Source organism: Molothrus aeneus, chromosome Z, assembly GCF_037042795.1.
Source record: "Molothrus aeneus isolate 106 chromosome Z, BPBGC_Maene_1.0, whole genome shotgun sequence".
Lineage (NCBI taxonomy): Eukaryota > Metazoa > Chordata > Aves > Passeriformes > Icteridae > Molothrus > Molothrus aeneus.
The window spans coordinates 55,271,598-55,287,652 of NC_089680.1; the positions used below are offsets into that span (position 1 = coordinate 55,271,598).

Below are 16,055 nucleotides of genomic sequence, written 5' to 3' on the forward strand. Positions count from 1 at the left end.
CACCTCTGCTCCCTCCTCCTCATTAATACCTTTATGTTGCCTTCAGCAGATCCTGTGACAAAATACTCTTCTGTAGGATCAACAGCAATTGCTTTGACTGGAGAATCATGACTCTGGAGTAACTGCTGCTGCTGCTTTAGGCGAAGATCAATTACACAGGTAAAGCCTTTTCTGCCTCCAGATATCAACAGCTGGTGTTTTGGAGCATACGCTAGCACAGTTGCTCCACTATCATGACAGATAAAAGCTGAAAGCCAAAGGAAAGTAATTCAAATAAAACACTGTACTTGCCATCAAACCCTAATAGTTCAAGACAGTAGCCACAGTGACTTTGATGCTGTAGTCCAGCTGACCACAACCAGCCCACTTATTGCAGTACCAATATACACGTTCCCCTCAGACATTCTGAAGCTAAAAAATCTTCAAAATCTCCCAAATTAAGCAATTAAAATCTGTATAAACAAATTTTTTTTCTATCCCTGTGTAATCACAAACTATTAATCCTTAAACAGAAACAGATTATTTTAATAATATACTATTAAAGTAACAGTTTTGTTATTTTAAGTAATATAATTTGGTTTTTCAAGTCATATATACCCAGCAGAAAGTCTTTCTAAACTACTTGCACAAATATCTTGCAAGTTTCCACTGGTCATTTTACTGCTAATTTGCTGCTTCTTACATTTATTTGGTTATGTCTACTCCCCTAAATGAGTGGGAAAAGTGAATGAAAATTACAATTATCACAACACAGCTTGGTATGCCGTACTTGTAGTTCAAAGGTCCTATGAATTTACATTTAGAAATTCCATATGTCTCTCACATACACTTAGGCTTTCACCATACTTTAGGTACAAGGAGTTCACAACTCTCTGATCTCAATTCCATATTTCAGATACTGGAATGCATTTCTTGTATTACTTGCAACAAAGTATTAGTAATAACACTTTGCAATATTATTACATAAATAAACTAATAAACAGGGCTAAATAAAACTAATGAAACAGGGCTAAATACTTTTTGCACCCCTAAAATCCAATTTAGAGGAAAAACTGACTGAAGCAGAAGCTGCCCAGAGCCTTTTAAAAAAGAACAGAAATGTCTGGCTTGCACTTGTGAAACAAGGACAGAAGGCATGCAAAGGAAGGTGCTCATGTCCATGAAACCAATCATGCATATGAACACCAAGCAATTTCTGAAGAATCTGGTTCTATACTCCCACTGGTGCACTCACACAGAACAATGAAAGATGTTTTACTGCCAATGTTAAAATTACTTCCCACAATAACTCTTCCATAAAGATAGACTCACAAATACACTTTTTTATACTGTGTTCAAACATTTTGGTTGTTGTCATTTACTTACCATGCACCAAGCTGTTTGCAGGAGAAACCAAAGTATCCCAAAGACAAATATTTCTGTAGAAAAAAAACATGGCTTAATTCAGCAACAGATGTTCAGAGGTATTTTGGACTCTTGAACAAAAGTCATCTGTACCTTAAAAGGGTTGTTTCAGGCATAAAGCACTGTAAATAGATTCGCAATGATGATGTCTGAGCAGACCCTAAATTACTTCCATAGTTTATCATATGCTGCAAGAACACACCTTCTACACAATTATTCTACAACTGGCTATTTCCATAAAGCATTTATGTTAACAGTCTTTTGTAGTTTAATTCACAGAAATGTTAGCAGGTTTTGGTATTTTTTGATCAATACTTAGTTATGAAAACAAATGAGAAATTGAGAGCTATGCAAATTCCCTAGAGCTATGCAAATTCCCTAGAGCTATAAAAATAATTTATGACAAGTTCATGTGCATAGAATAGAATAGTTCAGCTGGAAGGGGCCTAGAAGGATCATGTAATTGCCCATCTGACACCTTCAAGGCTGACCAGAAGTTAAAGCATGTCATTAAGGGCATTGTCCAAATGCCTCAAACTCTGACAGGCTTTGGGGACTGACCTCAAGGAAGCCTGTTCCAATTTCTGAACCTCGTGGTAATAAAATGTTTCTTGATGTCCAGTCTCATGCCAGACCTCCCCTGGCACAGCTTTAAACCATTCCCACACACCACTCACTGGATTACTGGCGAAATCACTCAGGACCTCCTTTCTACTTCCTCATAGGGAACACGAGCAGGATATTTGTGCTTCCCCATGAAACCTCCCTTAACAAGCACATGAATTTAGCTGCAAAACATTGCTTCTCTCTCCCGCCAAGAAAGAAATCAAGCAGAAGTACTCTTAAACTGCTTAAGAAGAATCATTAAAAAAAACAAAAACCAAAGTGTGGGAAAGGAGAGAAAATATGGCACCACTTCACTTTTATGAATTATCACAATAGATCTTACCTATTGTCAGAAGAAAATCCTGCTGTAGCTATCAACGATGATGAACTGATGAAAACGAAGTCATTGGCTGTTTTGTTATGACATTGCCATGTCTGAAAAATTGCAGTTAGAAATTTTTAATTAAAAAAGAATCTATTTTGTGCAAGCAGGCAATATTAATATTAATATTAAAAAGAAGAAAAGGTGTTTCATAAGAAATTTAAAAAACATAGGATACAAAGGTATTGGTATGCCTCGTAAGACTCATTAATTTTTCACGGAAATATACTCTGCAGCCCTATGTAACTGTCCATTAATTGACAAGTGACAATTATTGACAAGTCTAAATTAACATTAAAGTTATTTCAGACCTCATGTTACATTTTCCACTCTCCACTTAACAAGTATAATTAGAGTGTAGGAATCTGTCATACAGACCACAGGATGGCAGCAATACATAACTTAATCTTGATTAATACTGGTTAACATCACAATCCTTGCCCTCTCCTAGCAATTCTGAAGGGAGAAAGAAGTTAGAGAATACAATGCAACTTTATGGAAACTAATTTATTATTCAGCTTACCAAATATGGCTTAGGTGAAGTTCCAGTAAGTGGACAACATTTCCAATTTGTCTGATATAAACTTATATATCCATCAGCATCAACAATTCCAAACTGAAAGAAAATACACAGTAATAGTAAATACATAAGTATGTTTTGCAGAGAAAATATCCACAATTTTAAGAAGATACTTTAAATTAGAAGCATATGATGTTTCTGCTAATTTGCAATTATAGTGGGGGAGGGGAGAAGAGAAAGCATACAGAAGCATTTTGTCAGTTACCTTATTTCCTTGGTAATTGAATCGCATTCGAGTTACCCGTGAGTTGCCACCAGATCGAAAACATGTGATCTGCTGTGCATGACCCCATTCAAACATTCTCACACTTCCATCCTGAGCACCCGTCAGGTCTGCAACAGAAAATATTTACAAGACCTTTCACAAGAGTTTCAGCTTTTATAATTTCAAGAAAACTCACACTATCTCAAAATAACTAGTGCTAAAATTATGCCATAGTGTCTGTCTTGGTGTAGGAGCAGGACGTAACACTGCAACTCAAAGTCATGTTACTCATTATTGGATGATGATTTGTATTTAGATGCTCATGAAATATGAAGCTATTTACATTTACTTGGAGATAATAACACATTTTTGCTACTATCTTTCATTTTAGTCACAAATAAGAGAGAAATACAGTACTTTTTCCTGTTTCTTAAGGCTATTCTACATCTCCCAATATTGTTTTTAAAATAAAAAATAGTTTCAGTAAGTATGGCTTATAAAGAAGTTTCAAAACATATAATAGATTGTTGTGCTAGTATAAAATAGCAACACACTAAAAAACAGATGAGTAAGAAATATATCATCTTTTTATAACCTTTCTGGTTTTTATAAGAACCTGAACTCACAATACGGCAGTGTTGGATGAGAAGCCATTCTTCTGACATTATTAATAGCTTTCTTGAGCATCTGTTCAACATAAAAAAAATAGAAAAAAATTAAACAGTATTACTGAACAAAAAGCTATCAAACTAGAGAATAATTAGTGATTGCAGAGAATTGTTTCCTACCAAAACTCCTACGAAAACAAGTACTGGGTTTAGAGATTCAGAAGTCTGTGTCTTCCAAGACTAGTGTAGATGTTAGCACTTCTGCAGTTTTATACATCTAGATAAATATTAAACTTTTGCTTCAGAAATGTAGGGATCCAAATATAAACACTCCTTAGACTGCAGTCTTACCTCTTTTCTTGCCAATTCCTTTCTGATTCCATTAAATTTATTGGAATATTCCTGAATATTGTAAGATAAGCAAGAGAAAGGCAGAAGCATGTAAAGAAAGAGGTAAACAAACTTTAACAGAAGTAAAAAATAGGAAGGAATATATCTATTTTCAAATCTAGTTAACTTATTGCCATTGATTGAAAAGTGGCTATTTGTGACCATCCAGAACAAGCAATATACCATGTAACTGGTATAAAATAAGTAAATAAATAAATAAAAAAATTCTTCAAATGTATTCATAATTTTGCAAATACAGATCCAATGAATTTTCAGAAGCATGCTTGCTCCTAAATTCCAAAACTGGCTTTGAGCCAGGCATATCACCCAGATCGTTGTTTTCTCTCATTTTATTAATTCCAACTGGGAAGAACTCAATGTGCAAAGAGGATTGGAGACATTAGAGAATAACATTTAACCCCCAGCTATTAAAATTATATGTTCATCACAAAAACGAAAAAAAGAGTAAAGATTTTTTTAATAATGGAAATGTGCCTGTGTTGTCTCTTCCCTTCTTTTCTTTCTATTAATGCATGTTAAAGTTTTCATTTTTTTACTCTCCAACAGCTCTCAAAAGTATCTGACATCTTTGAGGACCCTCTTCCCTCAGAGAATTGTTGGATTTGGTTTGCTTTTACATATATTATTTACCTCAACATTTGAGAAGGGCAAAATAGATATTTGTGGCAGATGTTAACTTCAAATGAGAACACATACGAAATTTTACTGCCAGGCCACTTATATTCAACACAGCAGCTTATCACTTACCACCCACCAACAGCAAGCTGGCACTGAATCACTTTCGGGGAAAAGACCTTTAACATCTTTGAATCCAACTGTGGCTTTCAACTGCTGTAATTCTGTACAGTATTTTAACACTGCTTTGTCATGGGGCAGTAGATAGCGATGAGGTATTTCAATTATGCTATTCTCCCCTGGCCTCCAATTATATCAGGGTGTTAACTGGAAGGAGGCAGGAATTACAAATTTTCATGTGCTTTATAATCCTAAATAAAATCAATAGAGTTAAAAGAAATAGCCTCTAAATTACCAGTTTGCAAACAAAAAGAGGAAAAATACTAAAAAGGGAAATAATTTACTTTCTTGTAAAAATTTCGCTGGATTTGGATTTGTGGAATAACCACAATCCTCTTAATTACATTTTGGAAGCAGATTTAGATCTTTCAATTCTCAAAGTTTTACCACTGTTGAAGAGAAAGCCTTGTGCCCCTCAGCTCATTCCAAAACACTTTCTAAAGAAAAAATATATGATCTTGAAATATATATGTAACTTTTTTTTTCTCTAAGTACTTTAAATATCAAGGAAAAAGCCAAATGGTTTGGTAAAATTATATATACATTTAAAAATTCAAGACAACAGAGAATGATATTCTTCAAACATTTACAAAGTCGTATGTGCACTTATAATTGCAATACTTTGCTCTCTAAACTCACAACTTATCTTCTGAATGTAAATGGAAGAACAATAATTCATGTCCACTCTATTTCTTTACTAAAATGAAGGGCTGTATTGAGTTTTACAGCAACTAACTTTTACCCAGAAGTTAATGGAAGAGAGAGACCATTTCAGCTCCCTTAGGTGTCTCCAAATAGGCATCTCTCAGCCAGCTAATCTTCCTCCATTCAACAGACAAGCATACATCATGATCCCCTAACCCCTGCTGGATTATGCTTTGGAAAAATGCAAATTTACAGAAATGTGCCTTTGAAGGGCTACACTAACAGAACTCCTTGGTACAGTTTCTCCAATTTAGAAGTACAATTATGAAATGCAAATACTTCCATTGGTAATGTAACTGACATTTGACACTGCTAGCCCTCAGTTTGCCCTTAGAACAGCTGATGGCTAGAACCCTGATTGTTTTGCTGGACACTGATTGCTTTGGGTGCTTTGTGCCTTAATGTACATTAAGACTGAAAAATAAAAATGCACTTTAACTCCATCCCACCCATTGTTAAACTGTTAAATATTGGTGTCAGTCGCACTGACTTGTATGACAAGCTGTCGGTAACACTGCCTGAGTTTCAGAGTTGTAGGTACATACTATTCCCTTCAGTACTCTCCCACAAACATCTCCTGTAAGACCTGTGTAAACAAACTGTGCTGAAGTGTCTGACCTTCCTTACTTACCTTGTATGAGCTGTCTAAACAGGGAACAGTGAAGAGTGTCAGAAAAACTTTACAGCTAATAAAATTTAACTGACTGAGTGTCCCTTGCTGATGAAAGTGAAGCAAAGACAATGAGATTGGACAGCCAGTAATTGTACAAAACAGTGGGCTACGACTACTAAATGGGCTGCACATTATGGAAAAGCAAAGATGAGGTCAAGAATAAGCAGTATCTGAAGGAACAAAGCAGCAAATAGCAGCAAAAGAAAGATCTTAGTAAAGCTGCTTTTCTTCCAGGTTCCAGTTCTTCCACAGCAACACTATTTCCTCCCTGGAGTCCCTATTTTTTCCTTCATTCACTTTGTCCTTCATTAGGTACCTCTGTCTTCCTTCCCTATTGGGCAGGTGCGTTCTATTCTGTAGTGGGTTGTTGGCCACAGTCAAACAATATGCCAGACAAAATTTAGGTCCAAAATTTAACATCAAAAACGTTCAACACGAGCATAGCCAAATATATTTAGGAAGAAAGTTTTACAGCATGCAAAATAAAAGGCCATGTAAATACCATTTGCATTAATATATTACACAAATAAGGTTGAGAAATACAGGAACACAAAAATTCTCTATGTACATATATATATATTTTAAAAATGAAAGTGAGAAGAGAAAGTAGCAAAGGCATTCAAAGAATACTTGCACAAGAGACCTGATTGAAATAACAGAGCTGCAACACTGCCACCTAGGATAAGTAGTTCCTAAAGTGAAGGCAGAGGTGTAGGGACTGGCACAATACCCACTTCTATATGTGGAAAACATTATCAATCTTATCTTGCTTATTCCTTATTTACTTCTCCTATTCATCAGCTATTTGCAAGTCAACAACAATATTAATTAACATATGGTTACTTAATTTTGCCACCAGTTATAACTTGCTTTTAATTGTTAAATGACACCAAGTACAGCCAAGTCTCAAGACTTAATGCGTTTGGTTATTTAGGAAAACTCCACTTTCTGCATTCCATGTGCAGAAGGACTGAGATACAGGTGTCTTGTATGATCATTTCAGCTCCCTTAGGTGTCTCCAAATAGGCATCTCTCAGCCAGCTAATCAAGAGATCTCCATCTATGCTCCACAGGAACTAAGATAAGAATGTCAATGGCCAGGCGATAATTATCATTTGATCTGAATTAAATCTAACTTAATAGCCTTTTGCTCAGGGCCAAGCTTCATTCCAAGCACAAGATCTCTTTCTGAAGCTCAGAATGAAGCTGAAGTTTATGCTTAAAATAAAAGCTACCACAAAATTTCATATAAACATTTTACCCAATCCTTATGAATTTATATTCTGAAACCTGCTAAATATATGCTTTTCAAATAGACCATTCAGCTTCAAGTCATTAAAGAAGAATGTATAGTCTAACTTCTTACCTAAATCCTGATTCTTTGCTTTTAGGTGAAGCTTTTAAAAAAAGCATGTATGACTTGACTGAAAGCTTTGCTTGTTTAGTTGTCCCTTAAATATTTTAACCTATTAAGTAAATTGTTACCAAAAAATCCAGCTTGCCTGATTTACAACAGAAAGGTTTTATAACAGAAAGGTTATATTTAGTTATATAAAGGTTGTATATATATATTTAGGTTATATTTATATTTATATTCTACTACAAAATATAACAAGCAAGACTGAACAGATAAAAGGAGAGAAGTAGATAGAATACAAAAAGCTAATCTTTGACAAGTGACTTACCACAGATGCACCCCTGCCAGTTTGTGTACTACCAAGCCAAGGCATATTGATAGGTGTGCCAGGATTACTGTGAGTATAAGGAGTGCTTCCCTGAACATTTACCAGATCATCACGAGCATGTATAACTAGGAAATCATCAGCCCTAGAGATGAAGAAAACATTTCAAATTAAGATTCTGAACAGCAACAGTAAATACCATGTTTTGTTACTCTGATTTAAGCACACTCAAGTGTGATACTGAAAACAAAGAACATATACCCTTTATTTTCTATTTCCATATCATCATCAACCCAGGTGTAGATTTGCGTAGCTAAAATTGCAGAAACATCCAATTCTTGAATATCATGACTTGATGCTATTGCAATGCAGTTCCGATTTGCCTGAAAAAAAATAAACATACAGAAAGACAGATGCAAAAGAAAACCTCAAAAATTGACTTATTTTTTTCTGATTATGGCACTGTTGCTCACAAAAATATACACTTAATTTACAAACCCCAAACATTTACATCTACAAGTCTACGTACATTTATACTTGACATTTCCCTTTCAAAACTTATTTGCATCTGGGATAGTATCACACACTATTTGCATCTTGTACCTCTCAAGCAGCTCAAGTACCTCCTTGCTTTTTTCAGACAATAAGCAACAGGTAACTATATTACAAGGCTTGCAACCAGGCTCCCCTCCTCAAGTTCTGAAGCGTTATGTGGCTGAACAGAGGAAACAGAACTTCCTGTTCGACAGAAAAGGATAAATACTCCTACATACAAGGCTAAAAAAAATTGAAGCCACCTCCCCCTTTGATCAATTCATTGCACAACAGAAGAAAATTTGTAGTAGAACTATTCATGAAAAGGTAATTTTGAAGTGCTTTAGAGAAGGGACTGCTAAAAGTTGTAGGTGCTAAAAACAGCAGGATGGCTGGCAAAGCCTATTTCACCCAGTCACAGTGTGCCTGTGTATCAGGTGGAAAACACAGCAGTTGGGTTATTCTATCTGTTTTATACTCACCTTATTGACTGCAAAAGCAGTAATGATGTCCGACTCTTTATGGATTATTCTTGCCTTGCCACCAGGGTATCCCAAATCTGTTTCTATCTATATTTAAAAAACAAAGCACATTTAAATGCAAACTTCTGTGCAATACCACTTCTTACTGAAAGTACAGAGACATGACAATGTTACATGTGAAAATTTTTTCCCCTTAATTTTAATTTAAAGAAAACTCAACAAATATAGCCTGTAACAATTATGCTACACCAGATTGTTTTGTGTAACAATATAGCTTCCCATTGCCATGTTAAGATTACCACAGCAACAGAGAAAATGTAACTTGTCACGAAAGCCACAGTACTGTGTTCATTTTCAAATTCTTCAGGGGTGCTGAAAACTAGAAAGGCTACATGCACTGTTGATTGAAATTTTGAATTTCGATGTTTTGCTCTCAAAAAAGTTTCTAAGTCTATGATTACTCTTAGCAACCACCTTTTGCCACTGAAATTGATGAAATAGTTCAAAAGAAGGTGCAGGCAAGTTGCTGAACAGGAAAATGAATTTGAACTTCATCAGTGCATCTAATCACAATTATTGCAATTATATACATCTGAAATCCTGTACATGTCAGAACAATAAACATTTTGCTATGACTTTTTTTTTCCCTTGTGATCTAATGCTGGATTTGAATATTGTCTATAATTTTGTATTTTAAAAATGCAATCAGGTACATGCCAGCACACAACAAAACTCTAAACTCTACCAGCAAGTCCTTTTTAAAATTAAAGAACTCAGCACTGAAAGAATTAAATTGATAGGTTACAGACACAGACTGTTAGAAAGTAATTTTACAGTAAGAACAATAACACTGCCAAATTAATGGTGACCTAAGAATTCAAACCTGAGTTACAAATGTAATATTTAATTAAAAAAAACCCCAAAGAATTATGTCAGAACTATTTCAAGCCTCTCATCTTCAAATTCTTAATTTTCTGTTCTTTAAAAGATTTAAACAATAATATTTTATTTGAAAAACAGTATGATTTTTCTGTCAAAGACCTGAAAAGGTCTTTTACAAAAATCTAAAAAAACAGCTGTTACAGATGAAGAAGTAGAATATCTTTTTTCAAGTCAAAACAAAATCGATACTTCATTGATTTTATGTATATAACGCTGGAAAAAATTGCAGTGGCAAACAGATAAAAAACCATGATTTGTGTCTTATGATGAACAAACCTGCACAAAATTAAAATTATTTTTTCTCCAGCCAGTTCCAATTACCAACTTGCTAATACTGCATTATCACATAATTAAGATTAACAAGGTAGCCCAAACCACAGAGGTTCACATTTCTGTCCTCACACTAGTTTTGTAAAAGAAAGGAATATGGTAGTCATTTGAGTATCTAGGCATAGTACTCTACCTTTTCAGCATGTCACACCAATCCTTCAAGATGGTCGCTAAAACACTGTTATATGGGTTGATTTGTCACCATCTTTTAAATAAGGTTCAATGAAAGCTTTCAGTAGCAAACTTGTATCATGCTAAAAATCTGATCAAAGTGCAGCTCACTGCCTTACTTAAAAGCAGCTATTGTACCTCATACTGATCAAAGGTTCTGTAGGTACCATGTATCAATCATATTACTACTGAATTTTTGTCACTTGGGCAAATCTCAACTTCAGCTCTTCACTTGGCCAATCTAAGAAGTTGATAACAGATATTGTTTGTACCTGGTTAATGCAGCTAAGATAATTAAGTTTCAGACAAACTCTGAAACCATTTAACTCAATCCCTTGCATTTTTTAAATTTTTAAGTTTGTTTGCTATGTGAGCAAAGACTTTTTTTTTTAAGTGAGATCAGCACCATTTAGACAAAAAAAAAATCATAATTATATTAGGTCTAATAAATTTGAGGATTATTACTGTGTACCTTATTGATGATGGGCTCCTCCACCGCAGAATTTTTCACGGTGTCATTGTGCTCCTCTAATGACTTCACCAAAGAAAGAAACACCACAAAACAAAGCATAAAGATAACATGCATGGTAGAAAGGAAATCCTCCATTCCCTGTTATTTACCCAACACAGGACAACTGAAACACAACAGCATGTCTCCAAACACATGGTGCATATTTTATGTGCATATTTTATACAGTAAGAATAATTAACAAACTCTAAACTCTGTTTTCAGTACAGAATACACTGATTTACTTTGTACCGTAACAGCACCGTGTCCATCCCAAAAGCAAAATTTCTTGAAAAATAAGCAGTCTACACTGACATTTTATCAGCCAGAAGATAGGAAATAAAGCAAATTACGCTCTGTAAGGCTGTGAGCCTATCTTGAAACATATAAAACACATCTAAAATTTTCCACAATATCTGTCCATACAGCATAACATGGCTGCGTTAACATAAGATATGGTCAGAAGTGGTGCACTTTAATGGCAAAGAGGAAAAATTTTCCTTTTAACTGCACTCTGTAGGGAACAAAATTAGCCAACATTACCCAAACAAGCTAATATTTTAGTTGTGACAGGACAAAGGTTAGGTCATGCAGAACTCTCTGCTGTCATGGCTTTACTAGTCATGAATATTCTTTCTCTTGCATATTTAATTTGTTCACATCTGCTTCTTTCTCCTCCATTTCTGCTATGCTACAGTTTTTCTGTAATACCAGCAATTCTTTCAAAATTAGGAGCAGCAGTAAGTAAGAAAAAGAAGGAAAGTGAGATAAAAAAATCCAAAAGCTCATTACAGAACCAAAATTAAAAACATCTAACTGCATCTGGAACAGGAATCCAACTAGACACTGTGACAAATAACCAGGGACAGGAATACTAATTGCTGCATGAGCACTTTTCATATTAAAATTGAATCCTAACATGGTAGATCATAAGCAGTGGATAAAAGCCAGGGTGACTACGGCAGGGACAAACTAAAACTTCAGATACTCTGGCTCATTAGATTACTGGTTTTAATCTTTGAAATGGTCCATTTTGTCCTTCTTTTGAGGCAGCTTTTATACTGATCTTAAAGAAGAGACTGATTGTAGCAACATTGTGCTGGTTTTCATTTTACAGTCAAAGTCTGATTATTTTTGTATTTTATGAAAAAGGCACAAGTATTTTTTTGTATGAAATACTGTAGATTTGGAGTCGTTGACAAATACATTAACCCTTCATGCAGCAGAAGTAAACAAGCCAGCCAAGTAACTTGAACGAAAATTGACAGATTGACCTGCAGTATTTTCTGCATTTTATATACCATACCAACCTCATTTAGGCATCGCCTCTTGGTAAAAATATTTCTGATAAAAGTTTCCTGGACTTCTTCCTGTTTGACCAAGTACTGCCAGAGCCTCTTCACAGACAGCGCAACGTGACTGCTAGATCTACAGAACAAAGTTGAATAAATGCACCGTGCGCATACTTATACAAGAGTGCAGTATTTTATATTCTAATCAAACTATAGTCAGAAGAAATGCTGAAGCAAAACTAGAGACCTGTAGACAGTATACTAAGACCAATCTGAAAGCACTTTAATACCCTCTTCATGAGAGGAGGTGCAAAAGGAAGAAGAAATAGAGTATGTAGCATCATCTCCTTCTATCTAAGGACAAGTGAGAAAATCTCTTTAAGAGATTACATAATGGTAAGAGCAGCGTATCGATTATTTATTAGTGCAGCTCATTCTTTAGAATATGAATCATTTCTGTTAAGTCCTATAGAGTGATCCTTTCATATGGACAATGAATGACTAACACTTCCTGCTAGGAACACATCATCAGCTGTGTAACTTCTCTGAAGCATCCATGATTTTTTAGTAACAAAATTGGAAGGACTGTAGAATCAGATCAAAATTCAAATGTTTATCCTTATCCCTAGAAATGACACACTCAAGCAAAAATTATAAATACAAATATAGCTGCTATATATAGCTGCTTATGACAAGCCAAAATCCATTAACTCTGAATTGCTTTAAATCATAATTTAAAAATAATGTCAGACAGCAGATACATGTTAAACTGATCACTTTTAAGCAACATGGGTTACTAAAAGTGTGACCACTATTAAATATTTTACAATAAAAAGCCAGACTTTCTGTATTCTGTCTATGAAATCCACAAGTGTCAGTAACACTAAAAAGGCAGAAATCTATATAAAAATTACACTTTGAGAGATAGAGCACACTTTTTTGGCTAATTATGTTTAATCATACGTATGCAAATATTATAAATGGTAAGTATTTCTTCTCTGAATTTAGGTAACAATACTGATAGGACTGTGAGGTAATTTTATTATCTCTAAAGGTGAGGCAATTATTTAATTCACTGTCACTAATCCATATTATCTCTCAAGATGAATGTTTTATTCTTCATTTTTTGTCAAGCATACTTTTTCCGGAGAAACTCAAAATCCACGTTAAGCGTAAGTAAAAGAATTTAAAAAAATTAAAAACTGTGGTACATTTTTCCTGCTCTTGCTTCAAACCAGAGATGCATGAAATCTGACATGTACCCTTCATTTCATATAGTTATTGAAATTGCAATCTATCATGTGCACTAACAACCTAATACTCAATTTATATCAAAGATATTACAGTCAGTGTTTACAGATATTAGACTCACCTGAAAGGAGTGTTTGTAGGCTCGAGTAAACTTTTGTGGCGAAGCAACGCAGGACCAGCAGCAAGGGCATCTTCAGAAGCATGAACTGAAATATAATGCTGAGGTGGACCCCCATACAGCTCAAGACGTCGGAGAAGAACTTGTTCCCAGCGCTGTAAAGTTTTCAAAACTGCATGGCATATCGGGGAGCTAACTGGAAGCTCTAGAAAGAGAAGTAAATAATAATAAAACCCCTCCCCTTTCTGTTATAACCTTGATAAAGATAATTCCAGCAGGTGAAGACTGAAGCTTATTAGGAATATCTCCACAAGGAAGCTTTGTTCAAACCTCAAGTAGATATTTGCAAGTATAAAAAGATGAACTGCTTAGGGCTATTATTGCTAAAAAAAGGGAACAGATTTCTCCAGTATTGAAGAGATTATATCATGGAGTGGATCATTATGAAACTGATCCTTGGTACCTGGAAGATACCAAGTTATATGGATGACAGGCGGGTGATAAGAGAAAGCTGATGCACCTTCATAAAGGGCAAATTGTGCCCAACTAATCTGTTAGTGGCATTCTATTGTGAACTGACTGTGCTGGAGGGCAAGGAAAATGGAGCAAAAAGGATGGACTGTTTGACAGCTAAGGAACCAGTTAGATGACATCCCCCAAAGTGTTACATTCAATGGTTCAACGTCCAAATGGAGATCAGTAACAAGTGTCATGCCACAGGGATGCGTGTTGAGATTGGTACTGTTCCTTGTCTCTGCTAATGGCATAAAAAGGATAGCGAGAGAAACCTGCAGGCAGCTCCCACCAGGGTGAGCTGTGCAGCTGTCTTCCTGGAGGGAAGGGATACCACCCACACAGACCTTGGCAGGCCTGAGGAGTGGGCCCATGTGACTCTCACAAGCTTCAGCAAGGACAAGTGTCAGGGCAATCACCAGTACCAAAACTGAGAGATGAAAAGACTGAGAGCAGCCCTGTGGAGCAGGACTTAGGGATACCAGTGGATGAAAAATTGGGCATGACTTGGCTCACAGACCAAAAAGCCCACTGCATACTGGGCTGCATCAAAAGAGCAGCCAGTAGGGTAAGGGAGGGAATTTGGCCCCTCTAGTTTGTTCTAGTGACACTCTACCTGGGATACTATATCCATGAACGGGGACCCCCCTACAGGAATGACAGGGACCTGTAGAGGGGATCCAAAGAAGGGCAACAAAAACACGTCAGTGGGCTGAAACACCTCTTCTGTGAAGACAGGCTGAGAGTGCTGCGGTTCTTCAGCCTGGACTGGAGAAGGCTCCAGGGACACAATACAGCAGCCTTTCAGTATTTAGAGTAGACTTACAGGAAAGACACAGAGATTCTTTGCCAGGGCCTGCAGTGATAGTGCTAGGGCCTGCAGTTTTCACACCAAGCAAGTAGGCTTCAATCAGATAAAAGACAGAAATTATTATGATGAGGATGGTGAGACACTGGAACTGGTTGCCAGAGAGGTTGTGGATGCCCCAGATGTAGGAGGTCATGTCAGATGAGGTTTTGAGCAACACTACTATCTAGTAAAAGATGTCCCTGTCCACAATGTGGTGGGCAGGGTTGGACCTAGATGACTTTTAAAGATCCCTTCCAAAACCAAACCATTCTATGAGTTTATGAAACAAGGAGTAGGAATGATGTTACTTCAATCACAAAATATAGTGGAAATAAATATTGTACCAGGAAATAAATATTGCAAACATTCTTATGTGACTAAAAAGCAAAGAAAACATAAGTACAGGGAGACCTGAGCATTCTTTCTCACCCATTCATCTCAGCCACCCACAATATCATTTCATAAATATACCTGCTGTATGATAAACATTATCAGAATATTTATTCCCATATCACTAAAAAACTAAGAACTTTTGAACTAAAAGCTACCACATATGCATATTATTCAACACATTGCTGATTTTAATGTGCTGATTAGGTATGGAGAGACAACTCTGCCGCTTATTACCTGAAAGATCATGTCCAGCCAAAGGGTAGAAAATCTTCAAATTGTGAAGTACCAGCTGAACCATTGCCAATCTCATCAGTGACCAACTAACAAGAAAGCACTAGTAAGTCATTTACTAATAGGAAAATAATTTTCTCACTTATTCAATATTAGGTTTTAAATTTAGACCTTCAAATCTTCATTATAAACTACTGAAAACTACAAACCATACTTCAGAATATTATAGGTACTTTGAATTCAAAAATCACAACTACTACACAACATACTAATAAAACGAATAAAATAATGATTTGAAAATTAACTACAGTTAGTTAATTACTGGGTAATACATGAAAATATCACGTAACAGGTATATTATCTCAAAAATAAAAAAGCAGAAATGCAAG

At 35.6% G+C, this 16,055-nt stretch overlaps 1 protein-coding gene across 5 annotated transcripts in view; it reads right to left on the reverse strand.

Moving 5' to 3' along the window:
* DMXL1 (Dmx like 1) overlaps positions 1-16,055 on the reverse strand; it is a 77,067-nt gene that overhangs the window by 4,061 nt on the left and 56,951 nt on the right. For 3 of the 5 annotated variants that reach the window (XM_066568760.1, XM_066568759.1, XM_066568758.1), the window contains 12 exons: positions 15,670-15,755; positions 13,683-13,884; positions 12,329-12,446; positions 9,068-9,154; positions 8,313-8,434; positions 8,055-8,196; positions 3,804-3,864; positions 3,178-3,305; positions 2,916-3,008; positions 2,354-2,445; positions 1,366-1,418; positions 30-247 (listed from right to left, as the gene is read on the reverse strand). In XM_066568760.1, coding sequence (XP_066424857.1) covers positions 30-247; positions 1,366-1,418; positions 2,354-2,445; positions 2,916-3,008; positions 3,178-3,305; positions 3,804-3,864; positions 8,055-8,196; positions 8,313-8,434; positions 9,068-9,154; positions 12,329-12,446; positions 13,683-13,884; positions 15,670-15,755 — 1,402 coding nt within the window. Of the gene's footprint in view, positions 1-29; positions 248-1,365; positions 1,419-2,353; positions 2,446-2,915; positions 3,009-3,177; positions 3,306-3,803; positions 3,865-8,054; positions 8,197-8,312; positions 8,435-9,067; positions 9,155-10,982; positions 11,046-12,328; positions 12,447-13,682; positions 13,885-15,669; positions 15,756-16,055 lie in introns of all 5 variants that reach the window. The other 2 variants (XM_066568761.1, XM_066568757.1) reach the window with 1 other exon arrangement.